At 36.0% G+C, this 27,664-nt stretch overlaps 1 protein-coding gene across 1 annotated transcript in view; it reads right to left on the bottom strand.

Annotated features, from left to right (window-relative positions):
• Positions 1 to 27,464, bottom strand: part of LOC136029079 (DNA replication licensing factor mcm5-A-like) — a gene marked incomplete at its 5' end in the record, with an annotated part of 39,248 nt that extends 11,784 nt beyond the window's left edge. Inside the window, 2 exon segments of the mRNA XM_065707129.1 lie at positions 4,097 to 4,290; positions 27,133 to 27,464. Of these exon segments, the coding sequence (XP_065563201.1) occupies positions 4,097 to 4,290; positions 27,133 to 27,464 (526 nt within the window).
• Between the last annotated feature and the right edge of the window lie 200 nt (positions 27,465 to 27,664).

The following is a 27,664-nucleotide window of genomic DNA, read 5'->3' as shown; positions in this document are numbered from 1 at the left end:
AAGATAGCAACTGGCTTCTCGTATTTGTCAATTTAAGGTCAGAGGTTGAAAATCTGGATTGAGATCCTTTGAGTTATCAAATAGTACAATTTCAAACAAGAAATTGTTTGCACACATTCAAGATAGCAGCTGGCTTCTCGTATTTGTCAATTTAAGGTCAGAGGTTGAAAATCTGGATTTTCAACACTTACTCAACACTTTTAGCTACATAAAAAATCAAGCCATGGCAAACCATAAAAAAAAAGAAAAAAAAAGGTAAAAATAGGGCAAGATACTCTAAGGTTGTAAAAGACTTTTTTAGGGTGGGCTGAAGTTAGTGGAGTTTGCTTAGACTTGAGCCGCACCAAAAATGAACCAGTGATCGAAGAGTGGATACATAAACTACAGTAACAAAAACAACTAATTTCTAGTTACCGTATCGCTCCATTATCATTTTTTTGTCATTTTTCCTAACTGTACGCTTTTTTGTTTATATTCATTTTATGCATATTAGGGGGCGACCTGTCCAGCACAAAAGTTCAAGATTTTCTTCGTGACAAGGCACCACAGTTAAATTAAGCTTTTTTTTAAATGTTGACACACTTAGCTCAAGAGGTTAGCCATTACTACTCTTGGTCTTTAAAAAAGGAAGTGATTCTTTTTTTTTCAGCAAAGAAAAAAGAACATGAAATTAGATCATCAATTCCCCCCTTCATTCTGTTGAGAAACATGTGCTCCTTGGGAAAACATTCCGCCAACTAGCGCTCAATTTAACGATTCCTTGTCACCATCAAGTATCCCTTGGGTAGCGTTCTCAGAATAAAATTTTCAGCGCTAAGAGCATAATTTACAGCTCAAAAGGAAGAAAAATATTCTCCTTCCAAAAAAAAGAGAATCGAATGGTTTGATTTGGAAACTGAGAATTTATTGAAGAAAAGATAATAGCCGAGGTCTTTATGCTGATTTAGGAATGCCTGAGAAAAGAGCCATGTGCCTTTTATGTATTATTTATTCATTTGGTGTTTTTATTTTCGGTTTTTCGGGTGCTTCGTAAGGAAGAGATGGTCATAGAGACTTAGAAAGACTAATTCGATTCGAAACTGAAAGTCCTAGTACCATTCTAAAGTGAAAAGTGACTATAAAACCCTCCTGTATAGGATCCTTTTTATAACCACCTCCTTCCCGGTGACCCCCTGTATACATCTAATCAAAAATTTTGCGATTTTACTTAGAATAGTGCAAAGGTCCGATAACTGCAATATTTAAATGAAACTTTGCTCTTTTTTGGAAAAGAAGAGATTTTTCAAGCTTTTGCTTCCCGATGTACAAATTTTTTTCTTCAGACTTCTTCAGAATGGAAAACATCCTTTAGTCTAATTTAAAATTCGTGCTATTTAGTTCCTTCAATAAACATAAAAACCGGACGTCCACAACCGCTCACCATTATCTATAAATTTTGAAATCCTATTACGTGGTCTTAATTTTATAAAGAAGGGCATATTTTTTTTTTCATAAGGTAGCACAGTTTTTCCTTGAATTCAGAACCCTCCCCCCATTGCGATTGTGATTAAAGGGTGATCACATCGAACCAATGGTTATAGAAGATGGAGAAAAGGCCAATTAAAATGAAAATTTGTCTATACAATTAATTTCTCCTTCCAGCCACTAATAAAAATAAAAATTTCGATAAGTCATTAAATTTAGTTTTCATCTTCGGTTGAGCCTACGTTAGGTCTGATATCAATTTTGCCAAGCTTTAAAATTCATTAAAATCCTGTGATAGACTTCCTCTAAGTGTCTTCATTGGTGTCCAAGCTCGGCAGCACCATACATTCTGTGGGTTTTAGTCTTATAGCTTTTCCGTGGGTACTTGATATTTAACGAATTTTAAATATTCAGAATCACCATGAATAGCCGATTCATTTTATGTATATTGCTATCAAAATTTCTTTTCTATCACTTTTGATTAATTTTAGCATACGTTGCTCCTTACTTACGATTCCTTACCACGAACTGTGTGATTAGCAAACAGTATGACGATTAACCTTACATTATTTTTAATCTCCATAATGACACCAACCCAACAAGGAACATCACTCATCTTTTATTAGCAAATACCGAGGGAAGGCAAACAATTTCCTTGAGTAAAAAACGTGCTAATAGCCATCGGAAATAAAACAGCATCACTAAGAGGGTGCATCAAGCTCTTATATCTTGACAGCTGCGCCAAAAGTACTAAATTGATCTATGTGTCTTGACTTGTTAGATTGGTTATCATAGCTAGCGATTTGCCATTAATCTACTAATTTTTACTTCAGTAATTTCAAGTGAGCATCTCATACCAACTTGCAAAATAAGTGAATGTCTTTTTACTTCATAATAATAGCGTCTTCGATTTTTTTAATCTCTACATTTCTTTCATTAATTTAAGTAAATCGAAGTAAGCTATTGTTAATAAATCAGGTGTAATCAACTTAATTTCAGATGGACAAAATAACAGTCCAGTAGTTAAATAAATGGTTTTCCAGTTTCTCTTAGATTTTTTCGATAGATTTATTTTTCTTTTTAATCAGAGAAAGTAAATATTTTATTTAAAAATGAAGTGTTACTTTTTATTCAACCAATCGATAATCTATTCAGTACTAATAAAAATACAAAAATACTTAAAACAAAGAAAGCTGAGACATAGAAAAACAAACTGGCTAATAGAATTAAAGTACCTTATCTTTACAAACATGAAAGAAATAAAAGAACTAATTATGCCCCCCTCCCCCCCCAAAAAAAATGAAGCATCAGAAAGACCATATGTTGGATATATGTCTAATATAGATTGGTCTGTATGTCTTATGACTTATTCCAGCACTTATCTTTTTTTGTAGGATAAAACCGTTGCTCATATCCTATTGTCCATTGATAGCATTTCCAGCTGATAGCACCGAATGTAGACGGATATCAGTATTTCCAGCATTTCCAGCTGATAGCACCGAATGTATTCTGGACAGCTGACAAGGCAATAACCTTGTCAGCTGTCCGAAATTTCTATCACTAATTTTTTTTTTTCCAAAATATTTGCAGGTTACAATTTTTAAGGTCTCTTTATTCTATCAAAAGGGATAGCACCATTCGGTGCTATCTGAATTTCATATTGCTATCAGTTATCAGCTAGTTTTTACAGAACTGGTTAAGGAACCGAATATTTGACCATCTTACATCGCTGAGCCTATGGACGCGCTTACTCTGAATTAATATAATCTACAGAATATGTAGCAACCAAGCTGTCCTGATCCTTGGACCACATGTACATGCGCTCTTCCACCTCATGGGGGGGGGAATGCACCAAGCGTTTACTTTTGTTTTAGCGAATATTCAATATACAATACTAGTATCGTTTTTACAGTCCGAGGCAAAAATATATGGCAGTAAGGCAGTAACGCGCAGCAACAGAATACGCAGTAACAGAGAAATTACAAAAGAAAAAAAAATATACAGTTATTGGCTCTTCAAAGCACAGTTCTTTTGACTAAAAAAAACGATTTCTTTGCGTCTATTTATTTATGTTACATAACATGGATCTTCGGGTAGACTTTGAGGAGATATCCCACATGTACGTGTTTTAGAACAAACAGGTCGAATTCCTAACAAACGAATAATTATTGGGCACAAGGAAAAATTCCTACTCGGAGTTTTACTTTGATGCGATTGGGAAATAAACAACATAATTTGCAACAGAATGTCTCAGATTTGCAAAATACGGTAGACCCAATTTCAACTACGAATCCCACTCTGGTACAGCACTACTGAACTAATACTACTATTACTGATAACTCACTACAGCACCAAACCATCTGATTCCAACACAGCTTTTTTTAAACATCCTGTCGCTTCATTCAGGTGGGAGGATAAGACCAAAAAAGCAAGCAAATGGCAATTTTGACGTATTTTGCTCATTATAATAAATCAAATATTGCACTATATGACGCAGAAGCACAAGGATTTTTTGTATACGGATTTACTCTATATATTTCAAGTGCTTCCACGAGCGGCAGCACTGTGGGATTTTTTTTGTTTTTAACGATTTAGTCTATGTATTTGAACAAGTAAACAAAGCTTGATTTACCGTAGTTGGATCTCGGTTAACAGAAGCAGTAAGACCAGCAGCTGAAGAACCTTTTCCTGAGGTATAAACACCAATAGGAGATACTTTCTCAACGAACTTCAGCAACTGACTTTTAGCTGTACCTGGATCTCCCAACAGAAGAACATTAATATCCCCACGTCTGGTTAATCCATCGGGAAGTCGCTTTCTAGATCCTAAGAATAATAATTTTTAGTTACAATTAAATTATTTCATTTTGATTATTACCTTGAGCACATTATCATTTGATCTTAATAATATTGCTATCTCAAATAAAATTGATGTATTGGCTTGAGTTTTATATCCTAGTCCAACATTAGTTAGGAATGTAGTTGACTTTTAGCTGTGCCTAGCTCCCAAAATAGAAGAACAATAATACACCCACGTCAAGTCAATCTATTGGATTATCGAGTTCTATATCCTAAGAATAACAATTTTATCAAAATGAAATTGTTATATTTTAATATCAATCTTGAGGTGAAAGCAGTAGGGGAAACCCAAATAAAATCAAATTTCTTTCTCCTTGAAAAAGAGCAAGAATAAAGTGGATAGGGCTGTCAATTGATTGACGGGTACATGGTCAGACTTCTTAATACGTCACTGATCTAAAATCCGTGGGTATCTGGGGACCACTAAAATTTCTGATTTTTCTTTTTTTATTATTGTAAAAGGATAAACAAATAGCTGGTGTGTCAAACTACTGACTATAGAAAGTAATATTAACATTAAGTTTTGGTCTTAATTTAAAGGCAACTAAAACCGAAAATGCTTTATCACCTTCGTAAATGTAAAAAATATAAGCGACAAACATAACGGTATCCATATTAGCAACACCGTGTCCAGGGGGGAGGGCTGAGCTTGAGCTCCCTCCCCCCCAAAAAAAAACGAAAGAAAAAAATCTGTCCGACACGTAAAAACGCAACAAAAATGTATATAAACAGATTTTTGATGCGTTTGAAGTTTTTCGTAACCCCCCCCCCCGAACTGGAATCCTGAATACGCCCTTGCATATGAGCTGCAAGACTTTTTTCTCTTATAATTAATGCTGGTCCAATAGCTTTACCACGTGGTTTTTGAATATCAGACATAATGATCTCACCACGTCTCTTTTTCATAAAGGTTAAATTAGGGATTTAACCAAATTTAGCTCATCAATTTAGTGAATCAATGATATTTTATTTCTTCATATTAAATAAATATGGAATCTTCAAAATTTAGAATGGTAGTCCCTAACAATCTTTGTATGCTTAGATTTTGAATGAAAACGAATAAAATTTGACGTTTTCGAATTTGGGTTATAGATTTTCATTACTTTTGAGCGGGAGGGGGTCGGTTAACCACAAAAACTTAAAGGGGAATCGGCACCCCTTTCACTGTGGTACCAACGACAAATTCAAACTTCAAATGGTCAAACTCCTGTAAACCTTTTCCTTTAGACTGGAGAAAAGAAAATTATTCCCAAAAATTTTTAAGTCAAAAGTTACAGACACCTGAAAAGCAATGAAACATGCACTTAAAAAAATATAATACACGAAGGGAATCGTTCCCTGGTGTATTCCAAACAGTATCCCCAGACACTCTTTGTATATTTAGATTCAAAGATTACCACTAAAATATTAAAAAAAAGCCCTTGCATCGCTGCATTCGTGTTTTAACAAATGAAAAAAAGCATATTCTATATCTTTATCATATTTACAAAAATGATCTAATCGAAGTCAAGGGCATCTAAAATTTGCAAGCGAGTTTGATAGGTCAAAAACGGTAAAAAGGCTTAATCTGATTGCAACCTCCAAATACTTGAAACTCTTAAATAAACATTACTTCATGTTTGTTGTAAAATGCAAGCACAATTAGTAGAACTTTGTCGTAAAATTCATTCACAAAAATAGCTTGGGCTACAATTTTACTTTCAAAAGTGGCACCCTGCAACCCATGAATGGAGCACTGGTGCTCAAAGAATGGATAAATTCAAACTTCTCCCCAGCCTCGTTTGCCGAAGATATTCTGAAGTCACTGCCAATCATTTTAGAAAATTAGTCAAGACGAATGGGAAACCATGTAGAGCTTTGTAAGTTCTTACTACGGGTTTACAAATAATAGAAATCTCTTAAATTATACTAATAGGATTTATCTGCGTTTAATATTAATGACATCCTAAAGATTAATAGGATTCAAAGGATCCCTTTAAACACAAAACAAAACATCCGTAGATTGGACAAATAGATACAAGACAGTTACTAGCAATACAAATGAATTGAGTGCAAAAACAAATTTCATGCATCTCCTTTATTGTGTTGTCTATTTCACTGTTGAAAATAACTAGATCTATAAATAGCAAGCTTTTTCTTTTTCTTACACTTTAAATCAGGACCTGAAATTCAAGGTAATCAAGATGAGAAACGATCTTATGTAGCCTATAGGATGTCAAAAATAAACATTTGAAAAAGAAAGACAGTGTACAGCTCAATTTTGCAGTAGTAAACACTTTTATAAAACCAACATTTTATTGACCATTGGTCTTCAATAGCTGTTGAATCTCTGAAAAGGCGATTACAGCTTCAAAATGATGCTAGAGTTTTTACTACAGAAGCCTTACTTCCTTAATTTTAAATCAAAATTATATTAATCCACACCAATTGTCGTATCGCTTTCATCGATTAATGTCAAGTAATTTTTATAGAACAACCATGAAGACTCTGATTTCTCTACCGGAAAAATGCAGTGAGATGAGAACCCACTGAGGCAGTATGTCTGGCAACCAGATACTATCTCAACTACTCAGACCTGCTACTCAAATGTATTGTCACCGTTTGGAACAACAATTGGAAGATTAGACGTTTGAATACATGGCAAACGGTAAAATGATAAAGCCTGATGGTAAAGAATGGTAAAGCAAAATGGTAAACGGCAAATGGTAAAGAATATGCATCAGTATTCAAACGACGTACTCCTCAGTAATATTGGCCCCTCCAGAAGCGTTAATTCTTAATCAAAAGAGAAAATTCTTCGTATGTTTAGTTTGTTCTTTTTATTGTTTATTCGTGCTCACATGTCTCATGGAGTTCGACATGATACGAAGGAAATAAAAGAGCAAAAATTTTAAATAAAAGAAACACACCAGTATCACGTACCATTTTCTGAACAATCTTTATAAGACAGCTTTAGATTCCATAACATTTACAAACTTAAGGGTTTAATTGAAAAAAGAAAAACAAGATATTTCAAACAGTTCGTGGTAACTAACTGTAGTAATGAGCGACCTGGCTCAATAGTAACCGAAACTCTAAAAAACGGAATTTTGATACCAATAGTTACATCAAAAGAATCGTATTTTAATGCTGATTTTAAAAATATATCTTTCATCAAGATCAGTTATACCCATCAAAAGTTACAAGCCTGGAAAATTTGCCTTATTTTAGAAAATAGGGAGAAACACCCCCTAAAAGTAATATAATCTTAAGGAAAATAGCACCATCAGATTCAGCGTATCAGAGAACCCTATCGTAGAAGTTTCAAGCTCCTATCTACAAAAATGTGGAATTTCGCATTTTTTGCCAGAAGACAGATCATGGATGCGTGTTTATTTGTGTTTTTTTTTTTTTTTTTTTTCCAGGGGTGATCATATCGACTCAGTGGTCCTAGAATGTTGCGAGAGGGCTCATTTTAACGGAAATTAAAAGTTCTAGTGCCCTTTTTAAGTGACCAAAAAATTGGAGGGCACCTAGGCCCCCTCCCACGCTCATTTTTCCCCAAAGTCACCGGATCAAAATTCTGAGATAGCAATTTCATTCATCATAGTCGAAAACCCCATTAACTATGTCTTTGGGGACGACTTACTTCCCCACAGTCCCCGTGGGAGGGGCTGCAAGTTATTACATATTAAACAGAAATTATTACGCATATGAGGGGTTCACCTCCTCGTAATACCTCGCTCTTAACGCTAAAGTATTTTTAGTAATTTCATCTATTTATTCTACGGCCTTTGGGATTCAGGGGTCATTCTTAAGGAATTGGGACAAAATTCAAGTTTTAGTGTAAAGAGCGAGGCATTGAGGAGGGGGGGAATCCGGCTCATATTCGTAATAAAAACATATGAATATAAAAAATTCGTTACATAAGTTAATTCGTATGTTACGCATATTTTTTACTAATGAAAACGTTTGTAAAAAATTAAAAGTTCTAGTTACCTTTTTAAGTAATCAAAAAATTGGAGGGCAACTAGGCCTCCACCCCCACTCCTCTTTTCTCAAAATCTTCCAATTAAAACTATGAGAAAACCATTTAGCCAAGAAAAATTAATATGCATATTTCGTTTTAATTATTTATGTGCGGAGAGCCAAAATCAAAACATGCATTAATTCAAAAACATTCAGAAATTAAATAAAAAAACAAGTTTTTTTAACTGAAAGTAAGGAGCAACATTAAAATTTGAAACGAACAGAAATTACTCCGTATATGAAAGGAGTTTTTCCTCCTCAACGCCGCGCTCTTTAGCCTTAAGTTTTTTACTGTTTTAAAAGGTAGAGTTAAGAGAAAGAGTAAAACTTTAGCGTAAATAGGGGGGCGTTGAAGAGGTAAAACCCCTTTCATATACGGAGTAATTTCTGTTCGTTTTAAGTTTTAATGTCGCTCCTTACTTTCAGTAAAAAAAAAACTTGTTTTTTTATTTAATTTTAGTTAAAACGAAGAGGCGACGCACAATATTAATTCACGTAAGCCCTATATACAGAATGCAAAAGAGGAATATATGAAAAAAAAGAAAACAAAAAGAAAACTTATCATAGGCAGCGCAACAGAGCTGCCTAAGTAAAGAGCGAAGTGGGCACAATGTATTTTTTTTAGACCAAGACAGTTCGTATCGAAGGAGTTGTCGTAGAAATTTCGGAAAGAGCTGTTTCGATTGAAAACTGAAAGGGCTATTGCGTTTTTTAATAGTTGAAAGCGATTGGAGGGCAACTAACCCCCTACCATGCCCATCATTTCTCCACACATCCAATCAAATTTTCAGATAGCCATTCTATTCAATGCAGTTGAAAGATCCGAAAATTATGTATTTGAGGATGACATCCCCCCCTACAGTCCTCAGGGCAAGGATTCTAAGTTATGCCCTGGGGATATATAAGTTTGTATAGAAACATTGATCGTATAAACTAGAGTGGAAGCTTATTGGAAAGCTAATCAGGAGTTTTAGTGCGCTTTTTGAGATTCAGGGTTATGGGAGGATGGATACCCCCTGCCCAACACACACACACACAACTCTTATTTTCCCGAAATGCATGTGATAGAAATTTTGAGACGCCCATTTGTTGTTGTAGAAACTATAAAAAAGGCTCATTTGATTCAAAATTGAAAGAACTAGTGCCCTTTTTAATATTCGAAAGTGATTGGACGGAAACTAACTCCCCACCCACGCCCACAATTATTCCAGAAACATCCCATCAAAATTTCGAGATGGCCATTTTGTTCAATGTAAATTAAAGGTCCGGAAATTATGTCTTTGAGGATGACATTCCCCCAGAGCCCTCAGGGCAAGGGTTGGAAGTTATGCTTTGGGTGCATAAAAGACATATATAGAAAGTGATCGTATAAACTTCTCAGGGAGCTCATTGGATTGATGATCATAAGTTATAGTGCTCTTTTTAAGATTCAGAGTGATCGCAGGGTGGATACCCCCCTCCCCACACCACGTATTGTCCCGAAATGCATCTGGTATAAATTTTTAGATGGTCATTTGTTGCCATTGAAACTTGGAAAAGAGCTCATTCAATTAGAAATAGAAAGGGCTAGTGCCCTTTTTGATAGTCGAAAGTGATTGGAAGGCAACTAAACCCTCCTCTCACACCTACCATTTCCTCAAACACGGCCAATCAAAATTTTGAGACAGCCAATTTGTTAAATGTAGTTGAAAGGTCCGGGAATTATGTATTTGAGGATGATAACTCGCCGTAGCCCTCATGGCAAGGGTTGTAAGTTATGCCCTGGGGACGTATAATATATAGAAGGGTGATCGTATAAACGTCAGAGGGGGCTGATTGTATTGGTAATCAGAAGTTCTAGTGCCTTTTTTAAGATTATGAGAGATTAGAGGGTGAATACTCCCCCCAACCACCTCGTATTTTCCCGAAATGCATCTTATACAAATTTTGAGATGGTCATTTGTTGTCTTAGAAACTTTGACAAGAGCTCATTCGATTGAAAATTGGAAGGGCTATTGCCCTTTTTAATAGTATAAACTGACTGGAGGGCAACTAACCCCCCTCCCATACCCAACATTTCTCCAAACACATCCAATCACGATTTCGAGATGGCCATTTTGTTCAACGTAGTTGAAAGGTCCAGAAAATATGTCTTTGATGATGACAACCCCCCCCCCCATAGTCCTCAGGGCAAGGGTTGTAAGTTATGCCTTGGGGTCATATTATGTATATATAGAATAATTTTGGAGTGGGCTCATTGGATTAAAAAAAAAAATCTACTTTGTTAATTTTAAGATTCAGTGATCGGAGGGTGGACCCCCCCCCCTCTCAGACATCCTATTTTCTCGAAATTCATTTGATAGAAATTTTGAGATGGCCATTTCTTGTTTTAGAAACTTCGAAAACAGCTCATTTGATTGGAAATTGAAAGGGCTAGTAACCTTTTTATAGTCAAAAGTGATTGGAGAGCAACAGAACCCCCTCCAACGCCTACCATTTCTCCAAAAAACCCAATCCAAATTTCAAAATAGCATTTTGTTCAATGTATTTCAAAGGCCTGTAAATTATGTCTTTGGGGACGATAACCCCCCAGAGCCCTCAGGGCAAGGGTTGTAAGTTAGGCCCTGGGGGCATATAAGGTACATATAGAAGGGTGATCGTATAAATTTTGGAGGGGGCTGACTGGATTGGTAATCAGAAGTTCTAGTGCTCTTTTTAAGATTCAGAGTGGTCGGAGGGTGGATACTCCCCCCCCCACACACCTCGTATCTTCTCAAAATACATCTTACAGAAATTTTCAGATGGCCATTTGTTGTCTTAAAAACTCCAAAAAGAGCTCTTTGATTGGAAATTGAAAGAGCTAGTGCCCTTTTTAATAGTCAAAACTGATTGAAGGGCAACTAACCCCTCCCACGCCCACCATTTCTCCAAATCCATCCAATCCAAATTTCAAAATAGGTATTTTGTTCAACGTAATTGAAAGGTCCGTAGGACATAATTTCCTGTCCCTTTGAGGACATAATAAAACCCTGCTCCCAGAGCCCTCAGGGCAAGGTATGCCCTGGAGGCATATAAGGTACAAGGAAAGAATGATCGTATAAATTTCGGAGTGGGCTCATTGGATTCGTAATCAGAACTTCTAGTGCCTTTTTTTAAGATTCAGAGTGATAGGAGGGTGGACACCCCCCCACACACCTCGTATTTTACCGAAATGCGTCTTTTGGAAATTTTGATATGGTTTTTCGAATTGAGAGGGCCAGTTCCCTTTGTAATAGTCGAAAGTAATTGGAGGGCAACAAATACACCTCCCACGCCCACCATTTTCCCAAACGTATCTAATCAAAATTTTGAAATACCCATTTCGTTCAACGTAATTGAAAGGATCGGAAATTGCATTTTTAAGGATGACACCCCCCCCCCACAACAGCCCTCAGGGCAAGGGTTTTAAGTTGTACACTGGGGCAGTTAAGGTATATATAGAAAGGACGATCGTAGAAACTTCGGAGGGGGGCTCATTGGATTGGTAATCAGGGCTTCTAGAGCCATCTTTATGATTCAGAGTAATCGCAGGGTGGATACCCCCCACAAAAACACCTCATATTTTCCCGAAATGTATCTGGTAGAAATTTCGAGATTGTCATTTATTGTCGTAGAAACTTCGAAAACAGCTCATTCGAGAGTAAATTGAAAGAATCATTTTTATTAGTCAAAAGTGATTGGAGGGCAACAATCCCCCCACGCCCATCAGTTCTCAAAACACATCTAGTCAAAATTCTGATATAGCCATTTGGTTCAGCGTAGTTGAAAGTTCTGGAAATTTTGTCTTTGACAACCCCCCATACCTTCTCAAGACCAGGACATAATTTGTACTTTCCTGGAAACAAATGCATTTGAAATGTTTTCACTTTGTTTTTACTTGTTTAAAATGTTTTTACTAGATGTATGAAGGGAGAAGTCCTCCCCCTTGCACTCCAATTACAGCGCTAATATCTGGTGCCTTTTTTAAGAGTAACGAGAGATTGGAGGACAAGCAGCCCTTCTCTCAAGCCCATTCATTTTCCACGCAACGAGTCAAAATTATGAGACAGCCATTTTGTTCAGCATAGTAGAATGGTCCAGCAAATATGTCTTTAGGGATATTAGGCATGTCAACCTTCCACAATTATGAAATTGGCCCATTGTGCTTTAAAACTAAATGTTCTTTTAAAATAAACCAAATGGCACTGTGTTTATGGTTGCAAATAAGACACCTCAGCAATATATCAAGAACGACTTGGGGTAGTAAGTTGAAACTTTAGGATATACTACTATTACTACTTTTGCTCTTGCAATTTTAATAAATACAAAGAGTGTATGTGTATCCAGGTTGTCAAAGAACATAGATAGAATCTTTTGGGAATGATATTAGGTTTTATTTTTCAGGTCAATTTCAGAAGCTATAAAATTAAATTAAAAATTATATTGTTTGTGTCAGGATTAAAAATTGTTGAAAAAGTTTTCCAACATATAAATAACAACCTATACTATGGATTTCTATAGAATAAAACTGAAAAGATATACAATATTATTTTTTCCATGAATAAGACTATTTCAATAAACAACAGAGAGAAATTAGTTTGGAAAACCTTTTCCACAAGACAAGTTTTTCAAATAATAGTAAAAAGCTCCATTAAGCCAAGAATGAGCAAAAATGAAGTCAAATAATCTTTCAATCGTAAAACTACCACAAACCACTATCAATAAATATATGAAACTCAAAACGAGCAAAACTTATAATAAATAGCCAGGTCAAACTCAAAACAAGAAAAATTAATATGAGTAAGGCTTACAACCCCATGCCTTCTCAAGACCAGAACAAAATTTGAACTTTACTGAAAATAAAATACATTTGAAATGTTTTCAGCTTTCTTACTTTCACAAATAATAAAATTATCAAAACCTTAAGGAACAAATGTTAGTATATGTCAATTAAACTGACAATCCATGGTCCTTTTTTTTTTTTTTTTTTTTTTTTTGGAGCTCTAATTTTCTTTGAAAAACTTGTCCTTTGGAAAAAGTTTTTTTTTTAAATTAATAACATTAAAACTCGAGAGAGGTCACATCAGCGAAAGATATTTCAGCGCTAAACAAACTACGGAAGAGCCAAAGCATTCATTTCCTCCATTTTCTTCTTCGTTTTTAATTAGCTTGAAGTTCAAATCGGAATACGAAGAAATAACAGCAAAATATCAGCAAAAAAAAAAAATCTGAAACCGAAACTACCAAGAAAATACGAGGAGCATGGAATCCGTTATAAAGGCGACCTAGCATTTTCTTTTCAAATCCACTCCTTTTTTTTCTGGAGAGATCCATAAGACTTTCTCAATGCCCCCTTTAAAGTTTTAATGAAGAGCAATTGTGTTGCTCAAATTGGTGTTCCGTATGGCAATCCAAGATATTGAAGAGTCAGAAGTAGCAGTGGCAATAGATCACGCTGGGTGTTGGAGTCTAGAGGCGGAAGGTAGTCAAAAACAAGAAATTTTGTCTTTGAAGAAGCAACTGTTTAACCTATATCAAGGAAACCAGAGTAAGACTGTAGACAGTGGCCTGCAGCTACTGTAAATCGTCAGACAGGAGGAAAATATCATTCGTGTAAGAGAGATAACTCACGTCAATTGACGGCTCCATGGTGAATGGTGGTGTTTAATATTTACCAGAAAGGATCGTATCGCTGAAAAATGCTGGTTGACCTAGGACTGGACCGAATTCGATTACTTTGGGATATGTTCACTTACACAGGAATGAATGTGTTTTTACAGTAAAATCCTGTGACGGTATCTGCTACTGATTTGATTTTAGACTGGAGGATCTGCATGGCTTTGTTTCTAGCTATCTGCTCAAAACTAGTTTAGACTAAGGACAGAAATGAAATTCGATCAGTATTTCGAGGCTTGGATTAAGTTTAACTATATCATCAATCTATTATAAGAGGCAACACTTCTGGATAACGGTCCACATCAGTTGGACTTCAATAGAGGAATTAAAGTCAATAACATTTTCACATAGTTCCAACAGTCCTAGGACTAATTTTTCACCCTCAGTGTGCACAACTATTCTCTTGTACAGTTTCTTCATTGATACCCTCGCTATTATACTCATTTGATGTTTTCAACTTTATTATTGATTTCCTTGAGAGTTTTCACTACAAAATCTACCTCACCCCTTGTCTGTGTTCAGTCATTAAATATCTTTCAAAATAGGTGTTTTCACGAAGTTTCGTCAGTACCACAGAGACAATGTATTTAAAAAACAGTATAACAAACTGTCAGCAGTACTGAATCCAGAATTAAGTTCTTCACTAAAAATAAAATTACATTTCGCAATTTACAATAAAACAGTGAACGAGCATTCTCACCGTATTTACCAAATTACCTTCCCTTCCATTAATTCCCAGGTTAAGTCACCAGAGAGAATTTGGGGATTGCATTATATTTCATCTTCAAGACGACACAAAATCCGTCTCGGGGACTTCTTGTGTTGGTTAGATAAAATTAATTGGTTGTGTTTGGAAATTTCCAGGCACTACAGTAATCCCTTTACTAACTTGGAATCTCTAACTACTGAAGCAGCAAGAATCTTTAAGACAGTTAAACCGTTATGTGGGCACTCAGTTCTGAAGGTGTCTTTTATGCCTTCAGTAGTTTTGCATAATAATGTTGTAAGTAGTATCAATCTTTGAGCCTTGTTAAAGTTTATTTCGGCTTTAAGGGAATTTACAAAATAAATTCTAGAAACACCATAAGGGAGCATATAGAAAAAAATTTAAAGTGTAGATTCTGAGTTCAAAGTGAACACACCAGGATTAAATTGGATATTTTATGAACTTATTAATTCAGTAAGCCCTTTTTAGCTTAAGAATTGTGAACTATTTCAACGCTCGGCTATAAGCTCTCATCGAATGAAAATTAGTTCATTATAATTCAGGGTTTCGCAATAACTGGTTAAGGAGAAAGTGACGTGTAAACTTGACCTACATAAGAGGATTATCAAAAGAACTATTTGTGCATGAATTGTAGAAAAAAATTGAACCAGCGTGATGCCTGTTACCAGTGACGATAATCATGTCCTTGTTTATTCGCCGGTATTGAATTTTGTGCAGAGCAATTTGCTAATTGGAGCAGAGGATGACGTGATTAAAAGGCATGGAGTGGAGTTTTTTTACTCTAATTCGGTCAAGGTGGCAAAGACGTTATTGTGGCAGCTTTGTCCGGGTCATGAAGATTGCCCTATTCGGAAGGGAACTAATGAATTGGTTTGCCATTTCAGCGACATAATTACTTTATTAAAATCTCTTGACGAGACTGACACTGATGTTCCGACATTCGTCATAAAGCGTCCTACGGAAGTACCCTGCCACTGCCTACACCTCTTTATTCTCTAAATTTAATGAGCTCAATCAAGTTGTTTTGGGAATGTCTTCAAAACTTGACAATTATGAATTGAGCTTCCCCCAATTACCCAAGCCGGCTTCAGTGCTAGATTCGCATGCAACAGTTATCGTCTCAAAGGTTCCGGACGCCTTATCTGACCCTCTTAAGCGAAAAGCTGCTACAGACCAAATTACTGGACATGAATTAGTACGTAGCGTAAAGCCCGTCAATGACAAGTGGTATATTAATATGGACAAGTCTGCTACGGAGGACTTCTGCTCGTCAATCCAGAACATAATCTCCGGTACTACAACAAAAGTGGTTTCCAAGCGGTTTTTTGGTATATCACGTAATATTCCTACCGACGTTGACATTACGGTACTCGGAAGCCAACACGGTATCATAGATGCTAAGAGATTGGGCCTATCTAAGTCTGTGAAAATCGAGTTTTTGGATTCTTTTGCGCAATCTACGTTTTTCAAGCATGGCCTCAGAGGGGGCTATGAAATTTGTCCTGTTTACGAGTTTAAGGACCTACCCAAATGATGTTTTAAATGCCGATCACTAGACCATCTACATTACTCCTGGCCCAGCGTTCTCCCGAAATGTGCTCGTTGTGGAGGGCCACACATATCAACAAAAGATGAGCCATGCATTGCTGATCCCAATTGCGCAAATTGCGGCCAAAAACACCCTTCCTATAGCTTTTCCTGCCCCGTTATTAAGAATTGAGTAAAGTGCAAATCCACCTTTCAACCATGAGTGCATCAATCTCAGTTATTTCGTTCAATATTAATGGTACCAAAGATAAGGATTTTGTTATTGATGAGTTGTACGGTTCCTACGATTTGGTATGTTTCCAGGAGCATCTTCTCACTGCTTCAAGTTTGAATTTTTTGCGTCGAAGTCAGCATCATACTGCGTTCCTGAGTCCAGCAAAAGCTACTGGCGGTCGCCCTTCCGGTGGACTAGCCTGTGTCTTTAAACGGGACATTCATCTACCCTCCCAAGTACTCTTCTACTCCGACGATTTTTTTTTTGGCTGTGCGTGTCGGCAGTATTGTATTTATAAACTCTTATCTCCCATATGAAGGATACTCGATCAGATCCTTAACTAAATTCGGAAAGGCGTATGGTCTGCTTAAGAATCTTGTGAATCAGGTACTGTTAAACTCTCTACAGTATATAATAATTGGGGACCTAAATACTGATATTAATCGATCTTCTGTGAGAAGTGAACTGCTTTTTGAGTGTCTTCCTTCATACCGCGTTCTGCCCAAATCCCACAATTTTTCATATGTTCATCATTCTGGAAGCACAAGTGATATTGACCATATTATTTGCTCGCCTGGTATTATCTCTTCTTCTGCTTCTGTTCATGTTAACGAGCAAGATACTGACCACATGCCAATTTCAGCGACATTTACAATGGATATTGATCTATCGGAAACCAATTGCTCGCAAGAAAAATCGAAGTGGTTTGAAAAAAGTAATTGGAACAAAGCGATGAAAAGGGCAGAAGAAGCTGCCGTACCTCGTTCGAGGTACGGCAGCTTCTTCTGCCCTTTTCATACACATCACAAGTTGGTTATAATAACAGTCAATATCGGCTTTACCATTCGTAGGTACCTGGCGCTGAAGAAGATGATATGGAACACGTATGGTAGAAAGAAGGGTTGTCAAGGAAGAGATGTAGTGCGGTATATTGGCTTTGTTCCAATTACTTTTTTCAAACCACTTCGATTTTTCACGCGAGCAATTGGTTTCCCATAGATCAATATCCATTGTAAATGTCGCTAAAATTGGCATGTGGTCAGTATCTTGCTCGTTAACATGAACAGAAGCAGAAGAAGAGATAATACCAGGCGAGCAAATAATATGGTCAATATCACTTGTGCTTCCAGAATGATGAACATATGAAAAATTGTGGGATTTGGACACAACGCGGTATGAAAGAAGACACTCAAAAAGCAGTTCACTTCTCACAGAAGATCGATTAATATCAGTATTTAGGTCCCCAATTATTATATACTGTAGAGAGTTTAACAGTACCTGATTCACAAGATTCTTAATCAGACCAGACGCCTTTCCGAATTTAGTTAAGGATCTGATCGAGTATCCTTCATATGGGAGATAAGAGTTTATAGTTAATACAAAAAATTAAAGAAACACACAAAATAACGAACTATGAAAAAAAAAATGAACATTAGATACACACAAAAAATGAAATTCAAAAAACACAAAGAGAAAAACAAATACACACACAAAGTCAACGAAAAAAACGGATAAGACGGTGGTGAGGGGATAGGCGCGCAGAAGCTGTACTGGAGAGTTGTCTGTGAAGAATCTCCAGCTTTAAAGTTATGTCAGGAACTGAGAATTTTTTAACAAGAGTCCGGTTTTTTGTCCAAGGTGGAAGATACAGAAGAAATTTGCAAAATTTGAAATAATTTATCCGAATTCTTTTTAAGTTACCATTATTAAGAAGGGGGAAAAGACCTGAAGCATAAAGGACAGAATGATCACAGAAAGTAGAATAAAGTTTAGCCAGCGCACGTCTATTATACTCCCCTCTATTTGCAACAATTTTTGCATAACCAATCTGAATCTTTTTACTTATAGCACAAGCAGTACGCTGACGTAAGCTCGAAAGATTGTTAGTAATAGAGATACCAAGCCAACGAATACAATCAACAAGAGGGATAGTGAAGTTATTACAGTGAAGGGGAGTAGCAGTAATACAGTTATAGGGAAGAAACTCACATTTATCTATGTTAATTGAAAGGCCAATATCAGAGAAAGCATCAGAAACTATAGAGACCATTTTGGAAAGACCCTTTTTGGAACGGCTAATCAGAAACAAGCCGTCAGCATACGCAAGATAAGAAACATCCGCAAGACCAGAAAGGTATGTACCTGAAATCTTAGCCAGCACACTAGAAATACAAATCTTAAAAAGCGTAGGGGACAGAACACCACCCTGCCTAACTCCTCTTCACATTCTTATAGTAGTGTCTGGTTCAGATCCTAATTGAAGAAACGAATTTGAATACCAAAACCTAAAAAGCATTATAATAGAGAGATTGACCCCAGAATTATACAAGGAAAAAATGAGCTAACTATGGACCACACTATCAAACGCTTTCGAAAGATCCAAAGCACAAATATAAAGACCATTTCCCTTGGAAGAATTATCAGCCAATAGAGAAGACAGAATCTTATGCGCATGCTGACAACCCACCCCACTCCGAAAACCAAATTGGTTCTCATCCTCAATAATATTTTTAGTCAAAAATGGTAGAAGGATATACTCAAAAACCTTACTAATATTACAAGATACAGTAATAGGTCGATAGCAAGAACAATCAATCGGTGACTTTCCCCTTTTTAAAATTGACGAAACAGTGCCACACAGAAAACTCTCAGGTACGTATGAAGTACATAGACACATTTGAAAAAGAAGCTGAAAGTGAGATATAAGGGGGGTGCATTCAATCGGCATATGCATCTTAGAAATACCATCCTTATCTATTGAATTAGATTTTAAACTTTTAACAGCATTAATTACAGAAGAAAAAGATATGGGCAGTATATGGCGTTGCGAAAACGTTGTACTAAAGAGGGGGGTAAGAAGGCGAGTATACACAGAATGCACTGAATAATTAATCACTGAAAAAATCGAAGAATAATGTTTATACCAAGCTGAAGTTGGAAGGCAATTACTTGTCATAGTTTCATCATTTATCTTGTCAGAATTGATCACTTTTCGCCAATCCTCCCTACTTACAGGGAAATCCATACGGCGGTAACGTGCCGACCTCAGATAACGTTTATAATTGGTTTTAGTTTTACGTTTGATATCAGCGACACACCCAGAACTTGGCTGACCACATTCATTCCATATCTGGAGCCATAACTTTGCTTTATTTTTTATCGACTTTAAACAAGGGTCCATTGACCAGATAGGTTTCCCATTGACCTATCTGGTCAATGGACCCTTGTTTAAAGTCGATAAAAATTGTTTAAAGTCGGTAAGTAAGGAGTGATTTTTACTTCGTTTCAAAATAGGGCACAGTTTTGTAAGTAAATTTTAAAAAAGAATAGTAACGACAAGCTGGTTTATATTTGTAGGATCTTCCTACCCCTTTTAGATGGGAGAATCCATGTTTCGACCTAGTCTGTATAAAATGTTTCTCTGATTTTGAAGTCCTACTTCCAGCTGGAAAAATAAGCATTCATCTACAATCGAATTCCTTTGGGATTTAAAATAAGAGCTCTGAGTTAAGAGGTTCTTCTAAATACCAAATTTCATTAAGAACCGATCACCTGTTCGTAAGTTAAAAATACCTCATTTTTTTTCTAATTTTTCCGAATTAACCGAAATACCCCCTCCCCTCCTCAAATACCCCAAAGAGAGCGGATCTGTTCCATTTATGTCAATCACCTATCTAGATCTCGTGCTTATTTTTCCCACCAAGTTTCATCCCGATCTCTCCACGCTAAGCGTTTTCCAAAATTTCCGGTTTCCCCCTCAGACTCCCCCCCCCCCCCAATGTCACCAGATCTGGTCGGAGCTTAAAATAAGAGCTCTGAAGCACGAGATCCTTCTAAATATCAATTTTCATTAAGACACGATCACCGTTCGTAAGTTAAAAATACCTCATTTTTTCTATTTTTTTCGAATTAACCACCCCTCTACTCCCCCCTCCCCCCAGATGGTCGAATCGGGGAAGCGACTATTTCTAATTTAATCTGGTCTGGTCCCTGATACGCCTGCCAACTTTCATCGCCCTAGCTTATCTGGAATTCACAAACTAGCAAAAGCGGGACCGACAGAAACTGCGATCGCTATATGTCACTTGGTAAATACCAAGTGCCATAAAAACAGAATATTGCTTTATAGCTCATAACTTGAAATTTGGGAAAAAATAGTGTCAGTGTTCCAGATGTCAGATGGAATTATTTATTCCTTTGCTATTACAAATGATAGATACTTTTAAGCAAGTTTTTCGTCTGCGTCACTGAATAAATACAAGTTCAACGAACGACCTGTCATTGCTACATTAGACGGTCGTGTTTGAAAATTTATCATTCCATAAACACCCCAAGCAAGAAATTTTCCCATAGCTATTACGTTCAATCGAGATTAAAGAGCCTTTTCCTGGGACAAAAGGCTTTCCAAACATTACAAACCCCTAATCTTCACTACGTTCTTGAAGTTGACATAAATCGTATCCGTGAATTGCATGTTATGTCACTATTAAATTCTCTCTGAGAAAATGTCGTGTAAAACTACTCAAATTAAAAGTTAGCCTTTCATCTTGCTTTAAAACAATTTAAACATTTACGTGAAGAAGTAATAGACGCACAAAGACCCTAGGGGGTTTCACTTACACAAAACATGCAATAGTGGCACTAGTATTACACTAGGCACTAGGTATACATTCTAGAAAAGTAAGAATGCACTAGTGAATTCTTACTTTTCTGGAATATATGCCATAGCTTTTCTTTCTTTTATTTATAGGTACAGATAGTCAAAATTTAGCGCCTACTAGCTTACCCGTCGCTAGTTGCTCCAATCTCAAAACAAAGGAGATTGATGGAAAATTCAACCACAGTAAATTACCCCTCCCCCGCAGAAAATTCCTCCCAGCATATCACTAGCGATCGAGTTTTCAGATTTAAAAGTATTTGAAAATTTCCACCGCGGTAATTCTCTCCCCGGAAAATTCCATCCCCAAGCGGATTCAAATTTTTTCAAACATCATGCTTTCCACAAGAGAGTTGATACCAAACTGAATTAAGTCTCTCTTTACGCTACATTTACATGAATTACATGCTTAATATATTTCGAAGAAAAATGCAAATTCCTTTTAATGTGGAACCTTCTCCCTCGCGAAGAATTACCCCCTCACCCTGACAATTCCTACTGAAAAATTTTCCTAGCATAAAATAACATTAGTATTTTTAAATTTTGGAAAGTTAAGAATAAGAAATTCAGAGAATTTATTGAAGATTTTTTTTTTTTTTTGAAGTGTGTAAGATGACAGAATTCATAACAAACCAACTTGTTGAAAATGTGAATAATTTGGTCGGAAAGAATTATCAAGTATTTGTGTTGAGGGGACTCTAATTTCAGTCAGCGTTTTAAGATCGCATTGGAGGAGGGGGGATTTTATGTGTTAAAAGCGTGGCAAGAGTGTACCCAACATCTTTTAAACTTTCTTTGCGATCAGATGAACAGTGTAGTGATGTATACAGGACATGCATTCGATTTTATATATATATATATATATATAGGCAGATGAGAGGTTTTTTTCAAGTGGAGGAGCAGATGAGCGCTAATACTCAACAAAAAGCGCAAACAATCCCAAAATGTACGATTTCAAAACGATGTAGGGAGCTTTGAAAGATATTGAGGCGATTTCAGGACTTTTGATCCTCAAAATAGAGATTTCCCGGTCGAAAGCCCTCTAGTCACAGGTACACTTACAAGACATCAAGAACTCGCCGAAAGAATATTGTTAGGTCATTTTATCTACATTAAAACTGGTATTTGTACTTTAATTGTTGATGAAACAATCAGTGACTCAAAAACCCATTACGAGAAAATACAAGCCATTGTACTGGTCTTAGCTCTTTAGCACTGCACTGCTTAGCACTGCTCTGTCTTTTTACATGGTTTCACCGTTTGTCTTTTCTCTGTTGCCATGGCTATTTCTAGGCCATGTTTCTGCAATTGATTATCCATTTACATGTATGTATCAAGGCTAAATGATTCTCCAACAACCACTAAAAGAATAAACCTTCGAAAACTCGAGTCTAATAATGTACATCAAACTTAAGTAGCGGCGTATTCTCTCCTCGAAAACTTATAACATTTCACCAGCAAAAAAGAGCTATTGGAATATACATTCAATATTGTTACTTTCCTTGTCAGGTCCTTATGATTAAGAGGAGAGAGGTCTTTTGAAATAAGACCCTCCAAGTGTTTCTTTGACAGAAAGCTCATACAAGCTCAACTGTAACATTAGAATAAGAAGACGAGCTATTAAGTTGCTTTTCAATGTATCACCAGCAAAGGAGTACATGTGCAAGTTTTTATTGGCGCTCCTTCATCTAATTTGGTCTCATGTTTAAACGTAAAAAATGACACATGAAAAATGTTGATTCTACATCTCAAAACTCAGCATTGGTGCCTCTTTTAATCAAAATTTCTAATAAACTGCGACGGTAGGACTGAAAAGACGAAGGCTTTATTTTCTCTCGAGCATATAACCAGGAAAGGAGAGCTCTTAAACAAAATGCTACTAAGTAATCGATTCATCCGGAAAGAACCCTCTTGGGAAGTAATGCACTTACCCTTCGTTGCATTAAGGAAGGGCTAATGCCCTTTTCTCCAACGGAAAAATCTAATTTCATGCCACTTGTCCTTCGGCTGAAGGAAAAACAGAGACTTTCCTCAGTTTCCTTTTTCCTCGATGCTTCTGGATGTAACTTCACACTTCAATGAGTTTGGTATGACACATAAAACAAGTTATTCTAGTAAAATCAATGAAACGTTCCTTTTTATCTCTCAAGAAATCGATTTGCCTTACAGATATCTGTAGTTTAATTTCCAACAGTTTTTAAAACTTCTTTATATACATCCTACACGTTTTTTTTTTCTTAAGTGACAAAGCGTCTAAAGACATTTTTTAGGAAGTAAAAAAAATCAAGATTTGAACAGCACAAAACCATCTCTTTCCAGGCATGAATTCGAAAAGGACAAAGACTGTCATCTTTGGTGCCAAAAACGTGGGCTCACTAGTAACTCATCAATAAGAGAGGGCCACCAAAATTATTGACAAAATTTTAATATCACAAGGTGGGAGGGGGGCATCAGAATTTTTGAAATACCCAGGTAGGGCACGGCCCGAAATCGGTTAAGAGCTATTGCTTTAGCGTAATGAGTGGTGGATTAAGTGAAGATACAGAACATAATTTCTGTCTCTATCTTGTTTTAATGAGACGTTTAAAGTTTTAGTGTTGCTTTTTACTTTTATTCGAAAAAATCTTGTTTTCTAAAATAGGTGTTTTTCCATTTATTTCGATAATTAATTTTATTAAAATAGAATTATTTTAGATGAAACTTGTCAAAGCAGTTAATATATTTTAATAGTTTACAAAGAAAACAGGCCATAAAAAAGGGTCCAAGATTATCGAGCTGATTTTAATTGCATCACCGTTACTGAATGATGTGAAATCAGTTTCCTCTATCAGCTCTGTGATTTTAGACATAATTATTTATCAACCAATGTTTTCTACTCAAAATTATAAATTAAGAATGATGTAACAGTAAGGATCCCAGCTTATCTTACTATTATGCATAAAAACTTTAATTAATTTCATAAGGCCTCTAAAATTTTGCAAAAAGATTGTATATTATTTTCTAATAAATTTTTAAAAAGAAGGCTTTAAAGTAACCATTGAAAATATTGTCAAATTATTCAACTTAATTAATATATTTTAAATTGTAACTTATTAGATTTAACTGATTTATTTTAATTCACATTGCTGTATTAAATATTGAAAAGAAATAAAATAAGCTAATATAATTATAGGTTGAATAAAACTACTAAGTTCGGAGATATTATTAAACATTTAAAGTTATTCAAATTCCCTCTTGCACTGTTTCTAGCTAGATAACTAGCAAGATAACTGACTCATAGTTTGACAAAAGAATCAAAACCTAATCTAGTACGCAAAAAGATCCGAGGCAATTTAAAGTCCATCTCTTGATTAGAGATTAAATAAAAAAACAAGTTTTTTAACTGCAAGTAAGGAGCGACATTAAAACTTAAAACGAACAGAAATTATTCCGTATATGAAAGGGGTTGTCCCCTCCTCAACACCCCGCTCTTTACGCTAAAGTTTGACTCTTTGTCACAACTCTACTGTTTAAAACAATAAAAACACTTCAGGACAACTGGGTCAATACGATCACCCAAAAAAAAAAAAAAAAAAAAAAAAAAAAAAAAAAAAAAAAAAAAAAAAAAAAAAAAAAAAAAACGTGATCTGTCTTCTGGCAAAAAATACAAAATTCCACATTTTTATAGATAGAAGCTTGAAACTTCTACAGTAGAGTTCTCTGATACGCTGAATGTGATGGTGTTATTTTCATTAAGATTCTATTAAATTTAGGGGGCGTTTCCCCTATTTTCTAAAATAAGGCAAATTTTCTCAGGCTCGTAACTTTTGATGGGCAAGACTAGACTTGATGAAGCTTATATATTTAAAATCAGCATTAAAATGCGATTCTTTTGATTTTAATATTGCTATCAAAATATCATTTTTTAGAGTTTGTTTACTATTGAGCCGAGTCGCTCCTTACTATAGTTCGTTACCACGAACTGTTTGATAAAGATAAAGATTCAATACAAATGAATCACATCATAGGCAGCGCAGTAGCGCTATCTAATTAAAGAGCGATGTGGGCACGAGGAATCATCTTACTTTATTTTATTGTTATTTCGGTTTGTTTAAACAAGGACACCTTGTATAAAAGGAGTTACGATATAAATTTCGAAAGGGGCTCATTCGATTGAAAATTGAAAGGGCAAGTGTCCTTTTTAACAGTCAAAAGTGATTGGAGGGCAACCAGCACCTCCCCCCACGCCCAACATTTCCCCAAACACATCCAATCAAAGTTGCCATTTTGAGATAGCCATTTTGTTCAGCTTAGTTGAAAGGCCCGGAAATTATGTCTTTGAGGATGAAAGCCCCCAACCCCCGCCCTCCCCAAGCCCTCAGGGCAAAAGTTGTAAGTTATTCCCTGGGGCATATAAGATTTTTTATAGAAAGGGTGGTTGTATGAGATTCGGGAGGGGGGGTCATTAGATTGGTAATCAGATGCTCTAGTACACTTTTTAAGAGCATAAGTGATCGGTGAGGTTTCCCGAAATGGATCTGACAGAAATTTTGAGACATTCATTTGTTCAAAAAATAGTAATTTGTGGTAGTTTTATGCTTGGGAGATTATTTGACTTTTATTTCTGCTCATTCTTGGCTTAAAGGAGCTCGTTACTTTTCTTTGAAAAACTTGTTTTGTGGAAAAGGTTTTTAAAGTAATTATTATATAAACTAAAGTATTGTATAAACTAATGTATTTCATTATGATTAACCTATGTGTTCTGAATTGTACGGAAGTACCAAAAAAGTATTATTTCTATACATGTTCAAGACGCCCTGGTGTAAAAATAACTTCTTCTAGTCTCTCCTTGACAGTTTTATCTTGTTGTATTCTAAATAATGTAGTGCCTATCGTTACGAATGCAATTACGTGTACCATTCGTCATTAGGAACGTCTGGAGCAGTTGACAAACTTAAGCAAAATCTATAATAGCTCAAATACGATGTGCCGTAGGTACCCGGGTCCAAGAGTTACATATGCATTTACCTTACAATGTTAGCTGTTTCTATCAATTTAGTGAAAGTAAACTTTACTCTCGTGACCTCCGTCATCTCCGGACACCAAAGACAAGATCAATTCTCAGGCCAATAAATCTTCTTGATATAAGGTTACTAGGTGACAATTTTTCAACTAAATACTGCACCGATTCTACTAGAGTTTTACAGAAGTATGTTTCGCTTCGTAAGAAACTAAGATAATCTTAGGCAATTTCGTATCATCCTAAGATTTTTTCTAATGGGGAGAGGGGGTCAACTGTGAAAATCGTGTTTTGCGGGATTAACTTATATAGAAAAACAGTTGCTTTGTTTTCTAAAGTCGGGACGGGGCCCAGACTCGGTGCTCATTCATCACCTACAAATTTAAATTAGTACCTCATGCCCCACCTGGGTCTACATTTGAATTTTGGAGAGTGGCATCCAAGAGTCTGAATAAAAATTTTATTTGTTTTTGGACCAGATATCTGAAATTTGTCAATTTTCACAAAGCCATCCCATAGGGAGGGGGAAGGGGCTTGGTCACCTGCTCTCGTGAACCGCAAACATTACCCAAATTTCCCAATTTCACATTACCAAATTATTCATTAAAGGAAGAGGGGTCACTATGAAGATCGTCTTTTGCAGTTTTTAGTTGTATGAACAAACGGATATTTTTTATCAATTCTAGAAGGCGCACAAACTAACTGTCAACTCGTCATCTACAAATTGAACTCGGCACTTCTTGTACCAAACTTGGTCCCACTAGAATTTTGTGGAGTGGCGTTAATGGTCTGAATAAAAACGTTATATATTTTCGAGCCACTTGTCTCAAATTTGTTAATTTTCACAAAGAGATCCCGTAGGGATGGTTCAGACACATCAAAAAAGCGAGAGATTGGTCGCCAATCGCAACTACATGGACATACAGTAAATCTCAATTAATTTCTGTTTTTTTTATAATTATTTCGGATATGAAATGACTTACCTCCAAACAAGAGACAGGCAATTGCTTTTTTTACATCATCTGAGCCATAAATTGAAGGTGCCACGCTTTTGGAAATCTTCTCGTAAATGTTTGGTAATGCTGCAAGTCGTCTCATCTGTTCTTCTTCTGCAGGTGTGAACGGTGAAACAGCGGAACGACCACTACCGGTCGTTTCGATTTGAATACCAAGAACACGAAGGTACGGTGCTCGAACTCCGACTGATACCTTTTCTTTAGAAGACTTCTTCGTTGTAGTTTTTCCATTCTTCTTTATTGAATAAATTCCTAAAATTGTTACACGGTTTCCAGGAACGACTTTATCGCAAAGGTACCTAAGAAAACAAAATATAACTTTAAGAAAACAAAATATATTATAAATTTCAGACACAAAGCTTCAAGTACGGGACTTTTTTGGAAATAGCTAAAACTCGTAGTTACTGCAAGGGCTCTTATTTTTAGGTTTCAGCTTACATCCGTCATTCGGGTTACTTGGTTTTTCTAATCTGGAACTTCCCTTTCGATTCATTTCTTG

This window comes from Artemia franciscana, chromosome 7 (genome assembly GCF_032884065.1).
Source record: "Artemia franciscana chromosome 7, ASM3288406v1, whole genome shotgun sequence".
NCBI classification, from domain to species: Eukaryota; Metazoa; Arthropoda; class Branchiopoda; order Anostraca; family Artemiidae; genus Artemia; species Artemia franciscana.
The sequence above is the reverse complement of the archived record's forward strand: the minus strand, read 5'-3'. Positions and strand labels throughout refer to the sequence as shown.